Here is an 18,452-nt window from a genome sequence, read left to right on the forward strand (position 1 = left end):
CGTATTCTGAATACTTTGGATTACTTAATATATTATCATGCTTTTTACAACTACGTGAATGTACTATTGCTGTGATTTATTACTGTTACTGAAGGTCTGCGGCTCCGAACCATATTAAAGGGACCTCTGGCTAATACGTCTGGTTCCCTGTCGGGCTCGTAGCCGAAAACTAGCTTTACCTTGTTGTCTGGGTCAACTTTTCTAGCGAGAGACAGAGAGAGGCGTTGAAAGGCTGCTCCAACGGAACTTATTGTTTTGAAGGAAAACACGAACACAGCGTACAATCGAGTCTTAATAGCTTACTTACAACTGGGCTCGTCAGGCATTCTTCTTGGCTGCAGTGGTTATTATTATATTTACATGCTTCCAGCTCCTGTTTCTGCTCGATGTTAACTCGTACTTTTCCACTCTCCTTTTTCTCCCTCCTCGCGCTCACAGACACATAACGGGTATGGCAGTCCATTCTCCCTGCAGCACGGACTACACTGCCCATGAGGCTACATTCTTTAGAGCATGTAGCATTCTGCCTATTAGCTTAGCACAACAACAACAAAAAGCCGCTCTCTCACCCAAGAAACACGCAGAGAAAGAGCGTCACCCTGTAACCATGGCAACCGTAATGCTGCCACCTGGAACAACAGAACGTTGCTGTCAAACAAAACCCAAACAGTCCTGACCCGCCACAATATGAAACAGGAAAGTACCGCCGTGTAATCCATTTATTTCAACAAAGTAACTGTATTCTAAATACCACCTTTTTAAACGGTAACTGTAACGGAATACAGTTACTCATATTTTGTATTTTAAATACGTAACGGCGGTACATGTATTTCGTTACTCCCCAACACTGGCTAGCTGTTTGACAACTACTCTTTCAAGGATTTTTGATATGAAAGGAAGGTTGGAGATTGGCCTATAATTAGCTAAGACTGCTGGGTCTAGAGATGGCTTTTTGAGTAAAGGTTTAACTACAGCCAGCTTGAAGGCCTGTGGTACATAGCCGATTATTAGAGATAGGTTGATCATATTTAAGATCGAAGAATTAATTAATGGCATGACTTCTTTGAGCAGTTTTGTAGGAATGGGGTCTAAAAGACATCACATCACATCAATTTTCACTTAATGAGATTAACCTTAATAATATACCCACTCTTAGCCCATCGCTTTGTAGGTGAAAGTTGGTTGCTAGTGGACATTCAAGTCCTTGTTTGTGTGGGTCACCACCTGATGTATTTGAATCTGGGTCATATGTAATCCAGAGGTATCCTTTGTTTCTGCTGGTAGCCACTTCATCTTTAAGATGAGATTGCAACATATTTAGCTTTTGTCACCAATGGTTATTTGTAACTGCCATCAGTAAATGTTTAATTGACATTGGATGAATAAAATTGATCTAATCTAAAAAGTTGGGAAATCTTTGGTTGTGCTTCAGAAACTGATTACATCATAAATGGTCTGCCGCCATATCAGTGGTTTAAAACAAGAGAACAAGGCATGAGAAGTGCTGTAAAACTGAAGTGCGGGGATTTAGCACAGACCTGCCATTGTATTAGTAGAAACTTAGCCACAGAATTACATGTTTCTCAATACCCAATTTTATATCAATGAATACGAGGTGGACGTGGCTCCTCTATTGTACATGCTGAAGAATCCTTGGGCAAGATACTGAACTCTGTGTGAACAGAGTGGGTTAAAAAAAATAAAGTACTTATATGAATATGTGTGTGAAAAACGTTTGTGGTAAGAGAGTGCTTTGAGTGCTCAAATAGAGTTTAAAAAGTGCTATATAGGTAGCTGTAGGGATGGGTATCGTTTAGGTTTTATCCGATACCAGTACCAAGCCGGTACTTTTGAAACGGTGCTTAAACAGTGCTCGAACCGGTGCTTAAAGAATGAAGAACACAAACTTTTTCCAAAAACCTCTCATGTTTAACTGTATCCCTCTTTTTCTTTGGTCATTTTAGCTTTTTTGGCCAGGGTGAAGGGAGTATCTGCCATCAAACAAGAGGACAGCCGCATGTAACTACGAGGTGTTTGCTAGTTCACCTTACGTGCATTAATGTAATAACGTGGTTAGCCTACTCAACATAAATTACACATGGACAACATTAAGCTACTCACGCAGAGAAGAACAGCTGCTGCTGCCATCATCACCTGTCATCATTTCTGCTACACTGGCAGGGCTAGGGGCCAGGACTCTCCTCTTCGGGTTCTTGGGGGATGTTGCTAACTCCGGGACCAATAACAGGCAACCCACCCGCAGAAGATGTGCTTGGTGTGAGGTCTCGCAGCAAGCTATCAAATACGGTGCATTTCTCGGCTTTTAAAAAAACGCTATGCGTTGCCAGGTGTTTCATCAGATTCGAGGTGTTACCTCCTTTGACAGTATCAGCTTAAAGCACTTGTTGCAGGCTGCTGAGTTTGCATATTTTGCTGTGAAGTACAGCCAGACTTTGACCACTTCGCCTTGGGCGTTTTTAATCTGTAACTCTGCTCTAAAAGAACGTATGTACCTGGGCCCGCCTACTATCCTCGGAAAGGCAAAATGATTGGCTGGAATCCAAAGTGTATCACATCTCAGGAAAAAAAAGCACCGAAATGTGCGCTGCTTTTCGGTCTGGTTACTACCATTTATGACAGAACCGTGCCATCATGGCACCGGATACCGATACCCATCCCTAGGTAGCTGTCCAAGATTATCATCCCACGTACTTAGACATTAACTCCTTTACATTTGATGCAATATTTAATATTAATTTAACATGAACTTATTTAATTCCTGTATTATAGGTTTGTCTTTAAACACTGACATGTTGGCACATCATTTATTTAAAACCTTATATTTGGTTGACAAGTCACAAAATGAAATAAAACACAAACTGTTAGGATGGTTGATGAGTTGTCTACTAATGTTTCTGTGGCATTATGTTAGCACCAACATTTAATGTAAGTTACAAACATTTTACCCTGTGGAACAAAGTTTGGTTTTTGCTGTGCTATTTTTAGTTTTTCCTGTCCTTGTTGCCTTCCGACTTCTTCTTCTTCAGTATGTAAGAATAAACTAGTATATTTGTCACAGTATGCTGCCCCCTTCCTTTCTGGAAGAATTACTCCCTCTGTACGCTGCCTACAGTGCTGAATTTTCAGAATTTAGATGTCAAATGATACCTTAAGTATCTCCTCTCTCTGCATAGCACTGCATGACAGTCATGGTTGACAAACAGACAGATCAGCAGAGACACTTGTGGTTTGTTAATCAGGTTTTTCCATTTAATTGACAGCATTTTTCATGATGATGCCAGAATTTTGGATGAATAGTTGTAACAATAATTAGGAAATGATTAGCTAATTATCCATGTGCTTGTTTTGCATATAGAAATTAGCCATGTTGCCGCTTGTAAATATTATTCAGGTAACGAGTTGACTGGAAATGCTGTAAGGTGTAATTATTACCACATCTTTGGGAAAATATTTTTCACCCTGTTGCTTTTCCATTGCTTTCTTCACATCAGGACATTCGGTACTTGAACAGAGATGTTCTGCTTTCCTTCATTTAAAATAATTGTGCAATTTCAAATATCTATATATATAGCTATGGTTGATAGGCATTTATATAATTTATAGGGGTGTGAGAAAAAGTGTGCATGGCAGGATGGTTTGTAGCTCAAATGTATTTCTTCTTCTTTCTTGTCAGTGTTTAACCACACCCAAGTGATACAACACAAGCCTTACCCAGCTCTGTATTGGCTTTCAGTAATAGTAGGTGTTAAGCTTTCCCTGAAAAATGTTAGAAACGACCAAAAACCTCTGAATGGGACCACTGAGAAAGCTGCCTCTGTTGTGTCTGCAAATAAAGTAACTATAGCAGCAGCTCAAACACATCCACAGCGGTCAGCTGACTTTGTGTGATTAACTCCAATGGTCCCTTAAGAGGTGTTGAACAGGGTCCGAAGGTCACTCCTGGTGTTGGCTGATACTAAATGACTAATCACGCCATCAAAGGTAATGCTTTAAGGTTGGGGCCGAGTCAATATTTGTGTAAAGAGAGGGTCCTCGAGCTTTTTCTTCTCTGTTTCAGAAACTTAAATTCTTATCTCCCAGTCATTAAAAAAAAAAAATAATTGGTTTTGAATTATTGTTTTAAGGTCCATGTAAAAGTCCATGCCACAGAACCACTGCCCTAAACCAAGCACCTGGATTAAAAAAACAGTGCAGTACAACTTTAATTAAAACCCTCTGTAATGACTACAGATGTGTGATGACGTGTCTAATCTCTTTAAGTTTTCTGTGGTTCATTGCAGCCAGATGATGAAGTTAGAAAAAATTCATTTCATTAAACAACTAAAATATCCTGATCTTAAAGTGCTGTTTTTAGTTTCTTTTCTTTTTTTTCTTTTTTTTTTCTTTTTCTAAATGACATCAGAAACAGCAGTATGCGACATTACGTGATGGCAGAGCTTCAGTTCATCCTTTGTCATTTTTTTTTTTTTTTTTTTTTTAATAAATAGGACAGGGGGAATGAATGAGAGAAAGAGGGGGAGAGAAAGAAAGAAAACCAAAGGGGAGAAGAGACGGTGAGAAGGGGGGGAAGAGAGAGAAAAAAAAAAAAGAACTCCTGGGTCACCTGTATGGAGAAAAAAAAAAAAACAAACAAAAAAAACAAACAGAGGAGACAGCAAACAACAAAGAGCAACATAATAATAGAGAAAACAAAGCACCATCACAATAAACTAGCTAGTCATAGATATCAATATTTACTAAATAATAAATGATATTGTGCAGCACGCAAGATAGACAGCGCACAGTGTGCTTTGAGGCAGCAGCCAAGAAAGCTTTAGTCCTCGTCTGTGAATACCCATGTGTGCATACCTGTGTGGATCAGCATGCTTGCATTCCAAAGGTTTCTCCATGTAATGATCTGCTAGGGAGTGTGGGGGGGCCACAGCCCCGTCCTCCAGGGTGTGAAGCGGGTATGGAGGAGATCAAAACTCCAGACATCCAGAGGCCCCCAGAACACAAGAGACCATGGAAGACCAACAGAGGGGCAGCCGCGCCACTGTTCCAGTAAGAGCTGAGGAGAGTCCCAGATGAGGGCTCGCCCAGCAGCCGCGGAGCAGAAGTCAGGGGGAGTTGCAGTGACGCGCCCGTGAGCTCCGCCGGCCCCCAGCTGCGCCTGAGTGACCGAGCCCCAGGCCGAGAGGCCGGGGGCACCCCACCTCCAAAGGGGCCCGAGCGAGCCCCAGGCCCCAGGCCCCGACAAGCGGCCGCCAAGGAGTGAGCCGGTGTGTACCCGGACGCCCACCCCCAGACACAAAGAACCACCAACACACCGACACCTGAGGGAGTCCGCCACCGGCAGGGGAAGTGGTGGTGGGTGGAGATAGGCCTCCAAACCTTGGAGGGCCTGAGGTGTCCCCAGAGAGGTGGCGTCTGATACCCAACCTGACATATAGACACAGACATACAGGCACACACAGACACAAACATCCATTCCCACCCTCATGCTCTCATATGCACTCACTCCACACTCAACCAACGTGGAGACAGACATAAAGAGACGCTGTACACACAATCACACTCCCCAAGCGTACTCTACAAACCGGGTCTAGGTACCCTTGCCCCTGGAGGGGGGAATTGCACCCAGACCCAGGTGGTGTTACCCTTTTCCCTGCGGTGGGGAGAGGCAGACCACCCCGACTCCGCAGCAGCAGGGAGGCCCCACACCCCAGACCGCAGTCGGACGGCCAACTCCTCCTACTAGCCCTCCCGCTCCAGCAGGCCGCAGAGAATGGGGGTGGGAGAAGACTCCAAACCTCCCTCCACCCGCTCATTGTAGTGTTGATGCATATGTGTTCTAAGGTGCAATTAAAACCCAGGAGGGCATGGAGCTACCTGCCAAGGAGCAGCAGGTAAGCGCATAGTCCCTCCTGCTAGCCCTCAATGACTAAGTGTATTTAAAATTGAGAGGTGGGCAACGATGTCAGGGGTGAGGTATACACCCTGATGGTGATTTGGACTCCGTGATTGTGCCCACCCCCAAGATCCTATATGTATGTGTAATGAGAGTGTGAATAATGTGAATGTCTAAGTTGTGGGATAAAATTGAGGCAGAGGCAGCCAGAAGGGGACAGGGGGGGGGGGGGTAGCCTCCTCTGCACCCTGGTGACATACCTCCACTCCAAGGCCCTGCATGTGTGGGTGGTTGTGGAGGAGCGGGAAGAGGGAGGCAGCTGGAGATGGGGAGGGAAGGAAGGGAGGGGCAGGTAACCCCTCCCTGGGGCCAGCTCCCCCGCTGACCCCAGTAGGCACTCCCACCCTCCGCGACCCGCCAGGGAAGGGGGGCCCAGGCCCATCAGACCGGGGCCCAGTGCAGTAGCGCCCCCCGGCTCCACAGAGCCCTGGACAGTCCACCCAACCCCACCACAGAGAAAACTGCACCCACCCCACCATCCACACATCTTCCAGACTACATAAGACGGTAAACGCCCAGGCTGAGATCTTCCTCCACCTCTCTTGTATCTCCCCCTCCTGCAGAGAGTTCCTGAAGAGAAGAAAGCTCCTGCAAGATGTGACCATCCCCCCCACCAGTTGAAGAGCCCCCCAGGCGGCTCGACGCACCGGCGGCACCCTGCTCCAGGGCCGGGCCCCCATGCACCCACCCGCCCACAACCCCGGCAACACACCAACCAGGACCCAAGCCCCCGAGGCCCGGCCCGGGCCCCAGCCCAGAGACGGAGCGCCCCCAGAACCTCACGCCCATCCCGGACCCACCCAGGGGCAGCCAGGTTGCCAGGTCAGTAACCCACGTCCGTCAGCACAGACCCTCCCCTAGCCCCGCTGCACGCAGCCGCGAGGAAACAGTCACCTGAGAGCCAACAGAGCCCCCAACCGGACGTGACCGCTACCCCGGGTTGAGCCCCCCAAGGAAGATGCCTCCGGGGAACCCCCCGACGCCCTAAGCCTGTCCCTACCCCCTCACCAATCACAACAGTGAAGGCGGGACCAAACTATGACCCCCCACCCCCACTAGGTGATGGAGCTGATAAAAGGGGCCCAGAGCAATTGATCTAATGTGGTGGCAGAGGCTGTGTCAAGACTAATGTAATCTAATAGATAATTTCTATATTGGTTAGAATTAAGATTATTTTTATTTTTCCAGTTCATGAGGACTGTTTTCTTGGCTATGCATAGGGCAGTGAAGATCATATGGGCTATATTCTTTTCTGAAGTGACATTATCTAAGCTGCCCAGTAGACACACTAAGGGGGAAGTTGGAATGTTACATTTCAGACATTTTGATAAGTCTTCACATATCTCGCGCCAAAACTTTTGCACTGGTGGACAGAACCAAAGAGCGTGGATGTAATTGTCTGGTGTATTGCCTTGACAGTGTGAGCAGTTGTTGGAAGATGTAAAGCCCATCTTGAACATCCGATGACCTGTATAGTGCACTCTATGAAGTATTTTGTATTGTATTAATTGCAGACTGGGATTTTTAATTAATTTAAAAGTTTTTAAGCAAATCTGAGACCAGAAGTTTTGGTCTAGGTTGACTGATAAATCTGCTTCCCACTTTGCAGTAGGAAGGGATATTGATTCATCTAATTTAGAAAGTGTTCTGTATATTTTAGATAATAATTTGGGGGATTTAAGAGTAAGAAAATGTGCCGCACTTAGTGGTGTTTGTAATTCAACTTGACTGAGGTTAAATTTCTTTTTTACTATGGATTTAATTTGTTGATATTCTAAAAACCTTGTCTTGTTGATCCCATATTGTTCAACTAGTCTGTCAAATGGAATAAATTCTGTTCCCTCTAATATATGTTCTAAGTATTTAATTCCTTTACAACTCCATTCTGGGAAATTAATCATATTATTGTTTTGTAATATGTCAGGGTTATTCCAGATAGGTGTACGTTTGCATGGGATTAATGAAGACTCCGTTATTTTTAGAAACTCCCACCATGCTGTTAGAGAAAAGCTGATGTTGATACTTTTAAAGCATTCATGTCTTTTGATGTTTGAGCTAATAAATGGTAGGTCTGAAATCTCTAGATCCTTGCATAGTGCCTGTTCAACATCTAGCCAGGGCTCAACTAAGAAGGTATGTTTTAACCATTCTGAGATGAACTGAAGCCTGTTGGCTAAGAAGTATTGGTGAAAATTAGGCAGATCTAATCCTCCTCTATCCTTGGTTCTTTGTAGCGTTTTTAAGCTAATACGCAGGGGTTTATCTTTCCAAAGGAATTTGGAAATATATGAATCCAGAGATCTGAACCAATCTTGTGATGGTTTGTTAGGGATCATCAAAAATAAGTAATTTATTTTTGGCAAGATCATCATTTTTATAGTGGCGACCCTTCCCATGAGTGATATGGGTAAAGATTTCCATCTAGTCAGATCGCCTTCTACTTTCTTTAGAAGTGGGATGTGGTTTAGTTTAGTTAAGTCTGAAAGCTTAGGAGAGACATTAATACCTAAATATTTAATATTTCCGGATTGCAGTGGGGCAGAGGAAGAATTATGGAAGGAGCAGTTAATGGGGAGAACTGTAGATTTTGGCCAGTTAATTGAATAATCTGAAACTCTTGAAAACCAGTTTATTAAAGTAATTACCTCAGAGAGGTTGGTTTGTGTGTTTTGCAGAAAAAGCAACACATCATCCGCATAGAGACTGATTTTATGTTCTATGTTCTTACATTTTATGCCCTTAATTGTTGTAGCCTGTCTAAATGCTGCTGCTAGAGGTTCGATAAAAATTGCAAAAAGTGAAGGGGAGAGTGGGCATCCCTGTCTGGTGCCCCTCAGGAGACAGAAGCTGGAGGATGTCTGGTCATTTGTTCTGATACGAGCCGTTGGGGAATTGTATAATATTCTTATCCAGTTTATGAAAGAGTTTCCAAAACCAAATTTGTGTAAAGTTGCGAATAAAAATTTCCAATTAACTCTGTCAAATGCTTTTTCTGCATCTAGAGATAATATTATGGTTTCGATGTTTTTATCGTATGAGTAGTCTACTAAATTAAGTAATCTACGAGTGTTTGTTGAGGAGTGCCGACCTTTTATGAAACCAGTTTGGTCAGGATGAATTAAGAGGGGGGTCATTTTCTCTAATCTCTTTGAGAGAGCTTTGCAGATTATTTTAAGGTCTACATTTAAAAGAGAAATTGGACGATAGCTTGAGGGAAATAAAGGTCTTTGCCTGGTTTTAGCAGGAGACTAATGTTGGCAGAATTCATATTTGGTGGTAGTCTGCCCTTTTCCTCGATTTCCTGCAACATGCTGTTGAATACTGGTGCCAAAATTGTCCAGAATTCTTTGTAGAATTCTGCAGGGAAGCCGTCTGGACCTGGAGCCTTATTAGGCATACTTATCAGGGCTTCCTGGAGTTCACTTGGCGTCAGTGGCGAATCCAGTTCCATTGCTTGACTGTCTAGTAATTTTGGAAGAGTTACGTTGTCAAGAAACAGATCAATTTCATTTTTAGATGGGTTTATTTGTGGTGAGTATAAAGTTTCATAGAAATCCCTAAAAATGTTGTTTATTCTTCCAGGATCATATATTGTGTTCCCCGATAAATCTTTAGCAGCACATATAGTTATTTTTTCTTTATTTATTTTTAGCTGGTTAGCTAGAAATCGACCTGATTTGTTACTGTGTTCAAAATTCTGCAAGCGAAGTCTTTGTATAAGGAATTGTGTTTTTTTATTAATAGTTTCATTTAATTCTAGTTTTGTTTTGCATATTTTGTTCAATGTTTCCTGATCTTGGTGGGACGCGTAGGCTTCTTCTAGTGATTTGATGTTTTTTTCTAATTCCTGAATATTTTTGTTTTCTTCTTTCTTTTTGTGTGATGAGAAAGAAATTATTTTACCTCTCATCACAGCTTTCCCTGCTTCCCATAGAACAGAAGCAGATATTCCGGGAGTGTCATTAAAGTCTAAATATGAAGTCCATTCCTTTTTAAAGTATTTAATAAAGTCTTCATCTTTAAGTAGTGATATATTAAATCTCCAGTTTTTACTTGGCGTAGTATTATTCTTGTGCATTAGTGTTAAAGATACAGGAGCATGATCGCTGACAGCTATAGGATGAATCTCAGTGTCTGAAATGTCACTCAGCAGTGAGCTGCTGACCAAAAAATAATCCAGACGAGAGTAAGAGTGATGAACATGCGAGAAAAAAAGTATATTCCTTACTGGTGGGGTGAAGAGAGCGCCATGCATCGCAAAGACCAAAGTCGTTCATATACTGTTTGATTATATTTGTGGACTGCCAATTACGCTGAGTTCCTGTTGTGTTGAGCCTATCCATTTCTTCATTTAGTCCAAGGTTGAGGTCACCGCCAAGAATGAGTGTGCAATCAAGGTGTTCAGAGAGTGCACTAAAAAAACCGTGGAAGAATGAGGGTTCATCAACATTTGGACCATATATACTAACAATACATAGTTTTTTGTTCAATATTGATAGTTTAATAATTAGAAATCTACCCTCTGGATCTATAACTGTATCGAGTACTGTAAAATTAACATTTTTATGTATTAAAATTGCTACTCCCCGTTGTCTAGAATTATAACCGGCTGCAAACACGTTAGGAAACTCAGGTGTTTTAAGTTCATTTAAACCTGTGACAGGTCTGTGAGTTTCTTGTAATAAAACAACATCTGCCTGTAGTTTTTTAAGCTGGTTAAATATTTTTAACCTCTTTCCTCTGGTGCCAGCTCCATTTACATTCCATGTGACAAACCTCAGCATGCCCTTAATTGTGCGTGTATGTCTAATGATGTATGCTGGGTGTTTCGTTTAGACAGGTGGAGAGAATATGGAAACATCCCTTGTTTGTAAATAGAAAGAGAAAAAGAAGTGTGGTGAGAGACTCCATAAGTCTGACTATGTGTGTGAATATTCACTAATATGAACAAGCGTGGCTTGCTTATGTGTCCTGCAAGTCTGTGCGTGCTGTGAGGCTGTTGTGAATGTGCTGCCGTTGAGCTGATGTGTTTGCGTGATCGTGTTGTGAAAATATGGAGAAATAGAGGGTGTTGTTTGTAGGTGAGTGGGGAAGTAGGTGACCACAGCAGTGAAAGACAAGAGAAAGAAAGAAACCACATGAACTGTGAGCGACAACAAAAAAAAAAGAAACGAAACGGAAACATTCCAATTAAAGCAATGACGGAGGGTGACGGTGTTATATCTGCTATGACATCATATTGATATTACTAGCTTAAACTCATGTTAAAGGAGAGAGTGTGAATGAATAAGAAAAGAGTGTAGCGGGTTCTTATCTGGAGTGCAGTCAATATAACCATGGTGTGGTGCCGGGGTCGCGGTAAAGCTGTCCGTCCACGTAGAGCCGGTCCACGGCGATGACAGCACGGGAGCCTTTCTGGATGAAGCTACGTCGAACTGGGAACAGGACCTTGCGTCGTTCCAGGATCTCTTTGGGGAACTGGTCGTTCACGCTGAAGTCCGTTCCTTTCAGCTCTCTGCCGCGACTCTTCACCTGTTCCTTCTGTTTGAATTGACTGAATTTGGCCACAATAGGCCGTGGTCTCCCGGTCCGCGACCGCACGCCCCCCAAGCGATGTACTCTATCGAAGTCGATGTTCTTTACGGTGTCCTCCGGCAGCTTCAGGTGGATTTTAATGAAGTTTTTCACCGTTGCCTCTGCGTCCTCTCCGGCAGTTTCTGGAATACCAGAAAACACAAGATTATCTCTCATGCTACGGGCTTGTAGATCGATAACGGACTCTTTTATTTTTTTATTTTCAATGTTTAGCTGGGTCACGTTATCGGTGAGAGATTTAACCGACTCCCGTAGCGTGGCATTTTCAGCGGCAAGCGTTTCCACCTGCCGCTGGCTGAATTCCAGGGATTCTCTCAGAGATTTAAATTCCCGGTGTAAAATCTCCACCAGGGACAGCCTCGCATCGAAACTGGACAATCGCTTGTCGATTGACTCCAGGATTTCTGCGATGTCTTTGCCGGCAGGCGATGTTGTACCGGGGGAGTCTGCCTGGCGACTTCTCTTCGATGACGGCGTCTCGATTTTGGCCGGGGAAGATGCACTCTGGGCCTTATGCATTACTAAATCTTGAAAACAGCGGTCGATGTAATCTTGGAGAGCGTCTAAACTCTCCCCGTTGTCCTCCAGGGTGTTAGAGATGATAAAACAGATGTTGTTAGTTATATGACAATTGATTAGTATATTTGGTAATACTGAAGCTTGGAAAACCTTTGTTAAACTCTATGCTACCATTTGCTTTTTCTCCGCCAAAATCTCCGGCGTCTGACGTCACCTACAACATCACTTCCGTCACTTACCGTTCCCTTCCTTTTTAGTTTCAAGATAAACCTTGTTTCAAGACAAAACTTTGAGACAGACTTTGCATCTGGAGCCATGCTGTAAAATGCGATCCGGTCAACTGAGGACACTGCTGTCATGCGGGAATAGCGGATGGTTAAATGTAGCTCCCTGCTGACACAGATACCATCAAAACTCATCCTAAGCTGGTAGAGAGGCAGTGTTTGCACATTTAAATCCAACAGAAAACCTCATACAGCTGTCAACACAATGAAATAAAAGTGATTAATATCATTTTTGCCAGATGCCATTCAAAGATAATCCAGCTTCCACTTGTGCAAGCATCGTTAACATTTTTGTTGCTCTGGAAGCCAAAACACAGAAGAGTGTCTGTTATGGTTGTGATAGATGGAAAGTTTGTGGGTAACCTGGGGACGAGGATTACAGAGCAGAGATTACAGGTTTTCTAGTTTTGTGATGTAACTTTTTCAGGGATAAGCCTCTTACACGTGCATGCAAACATAGGCAGGGATTGGTGTGTTGAGGAAACTCAAACGCGCACACACACACACACACACACACACACACACACACACACACACACACACACACACACAGACATAACTGCGGTAAACAGAACAAATTTGAGACGGACAGCAATACCTTTCCCATTACATAGGTGAGTGAAAACTCCCTGATAAAGGTGTAATCAGATGCCGTGATAACAGACTGTGCATTGCTTTGATCTTAGTCTCACTGGAGCAGCCCTGCAACATTTTTGCCCGGTCTTGCAGCTCTGTTCTGCTGCAGGGGATTCCCTTACAGTTGGGAGTAAGAGCTTGTAAGATCAGGTGGCTCTATTTGACATCTCTCACCGGAAAGCATTAGATGGGAGACGACAGAAAAGTGAGAGGGACTAATTGTTTGGAGCGTTTAAAGATTTAATGACAGTATAACTGTAGCATCAGATTACTGGGTTGCACTGCGGTTAAGAGGCTGTGACTTCTGGAGTTTGTCAAGAAAATGGAAGGATTTTAACAAAAAGCTTTAGAGGTTTTCAGGGATATATCAAGAAGATTTTTTTCTCTCACTTTTTAATATCTAGTACAGCAAAGAGGCAGAGTAAAGAGCACTGCTGCAAACATCTGATCAACAAACTAAATTGTGAATTAGGGTGATCTGTTCACCTGTTCCCATCCACCTCCGGTTTGTTTTAGAGAGAGAGCTGAAACAAGCTGCCTGCCTAGACTCTCACCATCGTTTTTCTTCTAGCAGTGTTATCTGCATTGTGCACAAGTGTGTCTTAAGTTGCACTAAATCCATTTTAATTGTCACTTGCTAATTATTCTGCATATTTAGATGAATAGAAAATAAGGAATAAATTATTTTTTCTGAATAAGCTAAGCAGCTGTATAAAAATAATAAGAAAGAAATACAAGCACATTTCCAAAAAAGTTAGGATGCTGTGTGAAATACAAATAAAATGGAAAGTAATCATCTACAAATCCTATAAATCTGTATTTTATTCAAACATTTAAACATATTAATGTTTAAACTGAGAAAATGTGTCATGTTAAGAAAACTATTAGAGCTTTTTGTGTTTGTTGGCAGCAACACATTCTTTAAAAAAAACTGTGACAGGTTAATGTTTACCACATCTTCTTTCTTTCTTTCTTTCTTTTTTTTAAACAACAGAATATAAACATCTGGGTACCCAGCTGCTGGACTTTTGGGATAGAACTGTTGACCCATTTTTGTCTGATATTATCGGGGTTTTAGCTGTTCAGCAGTCCTGGGTCGTCTTTGTTGTATTTATCATTTTATGATGGGGCAAATATTTTAAATTGATGTAAATCGGTTCACCTCATCTACGATGAAGACAAGTTGTTGTAATAGATGTAGTGTGCGTGGTGTAGCATTGTCTTACTAAACCAAGTGTTTGTAGTACCACTTACTTTTCCAATCTTTCGTTGCCCTGTCTCAGCTTGTTTAAGACGCGTTGCTGTCATCGAATTCAAAACAAGCTAAGATTTTTCATGAAGAAATATGTTGTCACAATTTAAACATTTGAAGTATAGTTTGGGTTTGTGTGTATGTGCATGCATGTGCATGCGTTTGCATGCATGTGCATGCGTGTGCATGCATGTGCATGCGTGTGCATGCGCGTGCCTGCGTAACAGGTAAAACTGTGATCTTATGGCCCACGGCCCAGTGAGGGGAAAAATGTTGCTTTGGACACTGCAGTTATGCAAACGCTGTCAGCGTGAAATGGCATAGTGATCAGAGTAATGTGTAACCACATTAAGTACAGATGTGTATTTGGTAACCTGCAGGAAGCCATGCTTGAAAGTGCACTCATTTCAATTACAGGGCTTTGAAAGAGTGCTGTATTGTTATTTTTGATCACTACCTCCCTGAGTTGGAGGAGTGGGTAATTTAAACGCTTGCTGCCTTTCCTTTGCCTGCTTTCTTTGACTCCCTCTCTGGAGGGAGTTACACTCTGCAGGCTTATCTGGCACTGTGTTTGTGCACTGTTATGCACAACACACATCATACTGATTAATGGCTACCTGATAAAGTTATATACAGTTTTAAATGGCTCTGAAATACACACAAAATACTTGTACAATATTTAACTTTTGGCTGTTCTGACTTTTAGACTAGTCGGCAAGTAAGATAATCTGCCAGAAAAATCCATAGTCAAATCTAGTCTTCAAATTAGGTTGAGAACAGTGTTTTTCTTTTTCTTTTTTAAATTGGATAGTTTGAAACATCGTGCTGTAGCATTATGTTAAACTCTTGTCACGCAGGCACTGCCTGGGGAGTTTCCAAGCCTTTATACTTCTGCTGGAATGTACAGTATAGGTGAGAAATGAATTTTTTTTTATAGAGTATGTAGGAAGTATTGACCAATTCTTGCAAATCAAACAGCCTTTTGTAGTCTTATTCAAACTCCTGACCTACTTCAGGATAAAATAGTTGTTTATTCCAGCTCTGAGAGGCTGAGGGTTTTCTCGGTCTGCTTTGTCCTTGATCATTTCTGGACCTAAACTCGCTCACTGGGGCTCCTCTGTGCTTTTGTATGACAGGTGAAACCAGACTCTGTTATCAGTGTAAATATGAAACTACCTTTGTCCGCCCACTTCACTGCATGCCTTCCCGCTAACCCTCAAGCTGAGCAATTTTTCCCATGCACTGAAGCAGTCAGAGGTGTGGACTCGAGTCACATGACTTGGACTCGAGTCAGACTCGAGTCATTAATTTTATGACTTTAGACTTGACTTGAAAAAATGTTCTAAGACTTGTGACTTGACTTGGACTTTTACACCAATGACTTGGGACTTGAATTGGACTTGAACCGGTTTACTTGAAAAGACTTGATATTTTACCCCAAATATAAAATTTAACATGCATATTATATAGAGATTGAAAATGTGACGTCATTCACGGGTAGAACCGCAAAGGATTCTGGGAACTCGTGGCAAGCGGTACTAGCGCACGCAGGCTTTCAATTAAAATCAGTTATACAGCGATAAAAAGAAACACAAAAATGTCAAGAAGCTGTTGTATTATTAACTGCAATAGCCGGTCGCATGACAGCCACAGGAAGCCGACGAGTAAAGAGATCGGTTGTTATCGGATTACGTCGTTGAAGAGAAATTGTTCGAGCCATGTTTCCAAAGTAACAAAGACGCGACGGATGGTCTGGATTGCAGCCATTCAAAGCTCAAATATAACTTCCCAGAACACTCCAGCTCACAGGTTAGTCTGCTCCAAGCATTTACACGAAGGTCAGTGTCTTTTAGTACTTAATACGTCATTTTCATAACATAATTGGTGATATAGGTTACAAGCAAGTCTGGCGCTGAACAGAAATGGTCGCGCTATGCTCCTTTATTTATTGTGCATAAATAGTGAATTGTCCTGACACAATATTGCGTTTCGCTTCTGTTATTATGGTACATTGACAAAAACATATACTTTTATTCACAGGATAAAACAGTTGTTTTGTATCACTAATTGTCCAGTACGATTACAGCATACAATATTATTGTCACTGCTACATTTCTGTGATGCGTACCAGAAATTATTTCCACTACTAATTAATTACCGTTGAGCTCAAAGGTCCTATTAATAAACGGTTAACGAATGTGTATTTATGACGACGATTTGTGAGACTGGTAAACTTATGATATGTACGATGGTCTTTACTTTCTACACGGTGCATTTCAAGGTCCTGTACCCATCCGTCAGTAAACTGTACCTGGGCTTGTTGCAGTGACCGGAAGTTACTAAACTTCATGAGTGTATGCACTCACTCCAAGAACCGTATGATTATAAATATGCATATAAATATGCTAAGATGAGATAGCTGACTTCATCTAACTAGCAAATGTTTTCCAGGCTACGTTGGTGATGCAGTTTTTTTTAATATGTATGATATTTTTGTCATGCGATTTTAAAGCCGGTCCTACAACCGCATCCAAGAACAACATGCAGCTTATCTCAGAACTGTCGGTGAAAATTATTCTTGGAGCTAAGTTTAATTGAGCTGCATTTTAAAGAGGTGGAATTTCACAATTTGTGTATATTTTCTAAGTTCACTATTTTGTCATGTGTTGAGAAAAACACAGATTAAAAAATTACATGGTCTAATATTTACATTTAGCATAACTGCAACATTATTTTTTCGTTTTTTTTTTTAAAGACTCGAAAGGACTTGAAATTCAAAGTTTCAGACTTGTGACTTGACTCGGACTTTTACACCAGTGACTTGAGACTCGACTCTGACTTGCCTGACATTACTTGAGACTTGACTTGAGACTTGAGGATAAAGACTTGAGACTTACTTGAGACTTGCAAAACAATGACTTGGTCCCACCTCTGGAAGCAGTAGACGGCATGCTGTGACTTAATGATCTTATCCTGTTTCCTGGAGAGGTTCAACATTTGTTACTCAGCTGCCTTTTCCTAGTCTGTGTTGCATATTTATTTGTAATCTACCAAGAAGGTTGACCAGAAAATAATGCCACTCCTTGTTTGGGAAACCTGCTGGTAGAGGAAACAGGAGCATTGTTTAGCTGGTTAGAAATTCCCCCGAAGGGCAAAATTATCTGAGAGGATGGAAAAGAAAAGCTGGAGCGTCATCGGTGATTTGTGGTTCTAAAGAAACAAAAGATGTGAGAAAGCACTTGAATGTGGTCTTTATCTGGAATAAATTCAACGGGTTCCTTTGTCCATGCTTCATGTCTCCATGTTCTGTGTGGTTGGGCCTGGTAGGTGTTTGACTATTATTGCCAGCAGACAGACAAACTGCACTGAAAACATTTACAAACAAGTTGAAAACAGTAGCGACCGAAAGTAGTAATTTCTGATTGGGTGGTATATATCTGAGCATATAGAAGTACTTTATTGTGAAACCTATGCACCTCATCTCATAGGCCTCATCAGGGTAATCATGAACAAGGTAATCTTATCATTACAACACGTCTCCTGAAAAGAAAAGAAAAGAAAAGAAAAGAAAAGAAAAGAAAAGAAGCTTCAGGTCGTGCATTTTCTAAGTCATCAGTCAACAGGTGAGGTGGTGCAGAAAGCAGATGTTCCTTGGATGTCGTCATTGCTTACATTGAGAGACTCGCTGGTGTGGCGAGAATGTGTCTCAGAGGCATACAAATCGTAGAAGCAGAGGACAGCTTGAAATAACTCTGAAGCTACAAGCTGAAATTAATGTCAATCATCAGGTCCCTGAATCAGCCTCTAAATCAGAGATTTGGATGGTAGCAGCTATCCAAATATTGCTTTTCTTCACTGATATCACATTATCAACCTTCTTGTTGAGAGAAAAAAAGAGGCTGCTTGGGTTGTATCTTGTAATACTTGTAAATGAAAGCCCTGAACTTTTCAGACCTGCACAACCAGTATTGTCTTCTTGCTGCATTTTCCACGACTAAAACCAAAATAGGCTACTGAGAACAAGAATAAAATATTTGCGAGCGATGGTTTGTTTGACAAGTGACCTGCTTGGGGACAAACACCTTGCCTGACTGGTTATGTTGAAATCTGCTAGAATGCGCTCATCTTGCAATAAAGTTGCTGCAGTACCCTGTAGGAGGACATGTCAAAGTTGACCAAGAAATATGGAATATAA

At 42.0% G+C, this 18,452-nt stretch overlaps 2 protein-coding genes across 2 annotated transcripts in view; one reads left to right on the plus strand and one right to left on the minus strand.

The window, feature by feature from the left end:
- arrdc1b (arrestin domain containing 1b) overlaps positions 1–18,452 on the plus strand; it is a 59,067-nt gene that overhangs the window by 10,611 nt on the left and 30,004 nt on the right. The gene's annotated exons all lie outside the window — the stretch shown is intronic.
- LOC309711342 (uncharacterized protein) lies at positions 9,353–12,326 on the minus strand. Its single transcript, XM_082541609.1, has 2 exons — positions 12,004–12,326; positions 9,353–11,688 (listed from the first exon to the last, which is right to left on the minus strand). The coding sequence occupies exons 1-2, from the start codon at positions 12,083–12,085 to the stop codon at positions 11,297–11,299; spliced, it is 474 nt and encodes a 157-aa protein (XP_082397735.1). The 5' UTR covers positions 12,086–12,326; the 3' UTR covers positions 9,353–11,296.

The sequence above is a fragment of the Aulonocara stuartgranti genome (assembly GCF_965226115.1).
Source record: "Aulonocara stuartgranti genome assembly, chromosome: 7".
Classification (NCBI taxonomy): domain Eukaryota; kingdom Metazoa; phylum Chordata; class Actinopteri; order Cichliformes; family Cichlidae; genus Aulonocara; species Aulonocara stuartgranti.

Bases quoted from the DNA above. Each gene is read 5' to 3' on its own strand.
- LOC309711342 (XM_082541609.1), bottom strand. From the start codon at position 12,085: ATGCATAAGGCCCAGAGTGCATCTTCCCCGGCCAAAATCGAGACGCCG. The intron at 11,689-12,003 runs GTACAACATCGC...CTGGTATTCCAG, and splicing joins TCGCCAGGCAGACTCCCCCG to AAACTGCCGGAGAGGACGCA.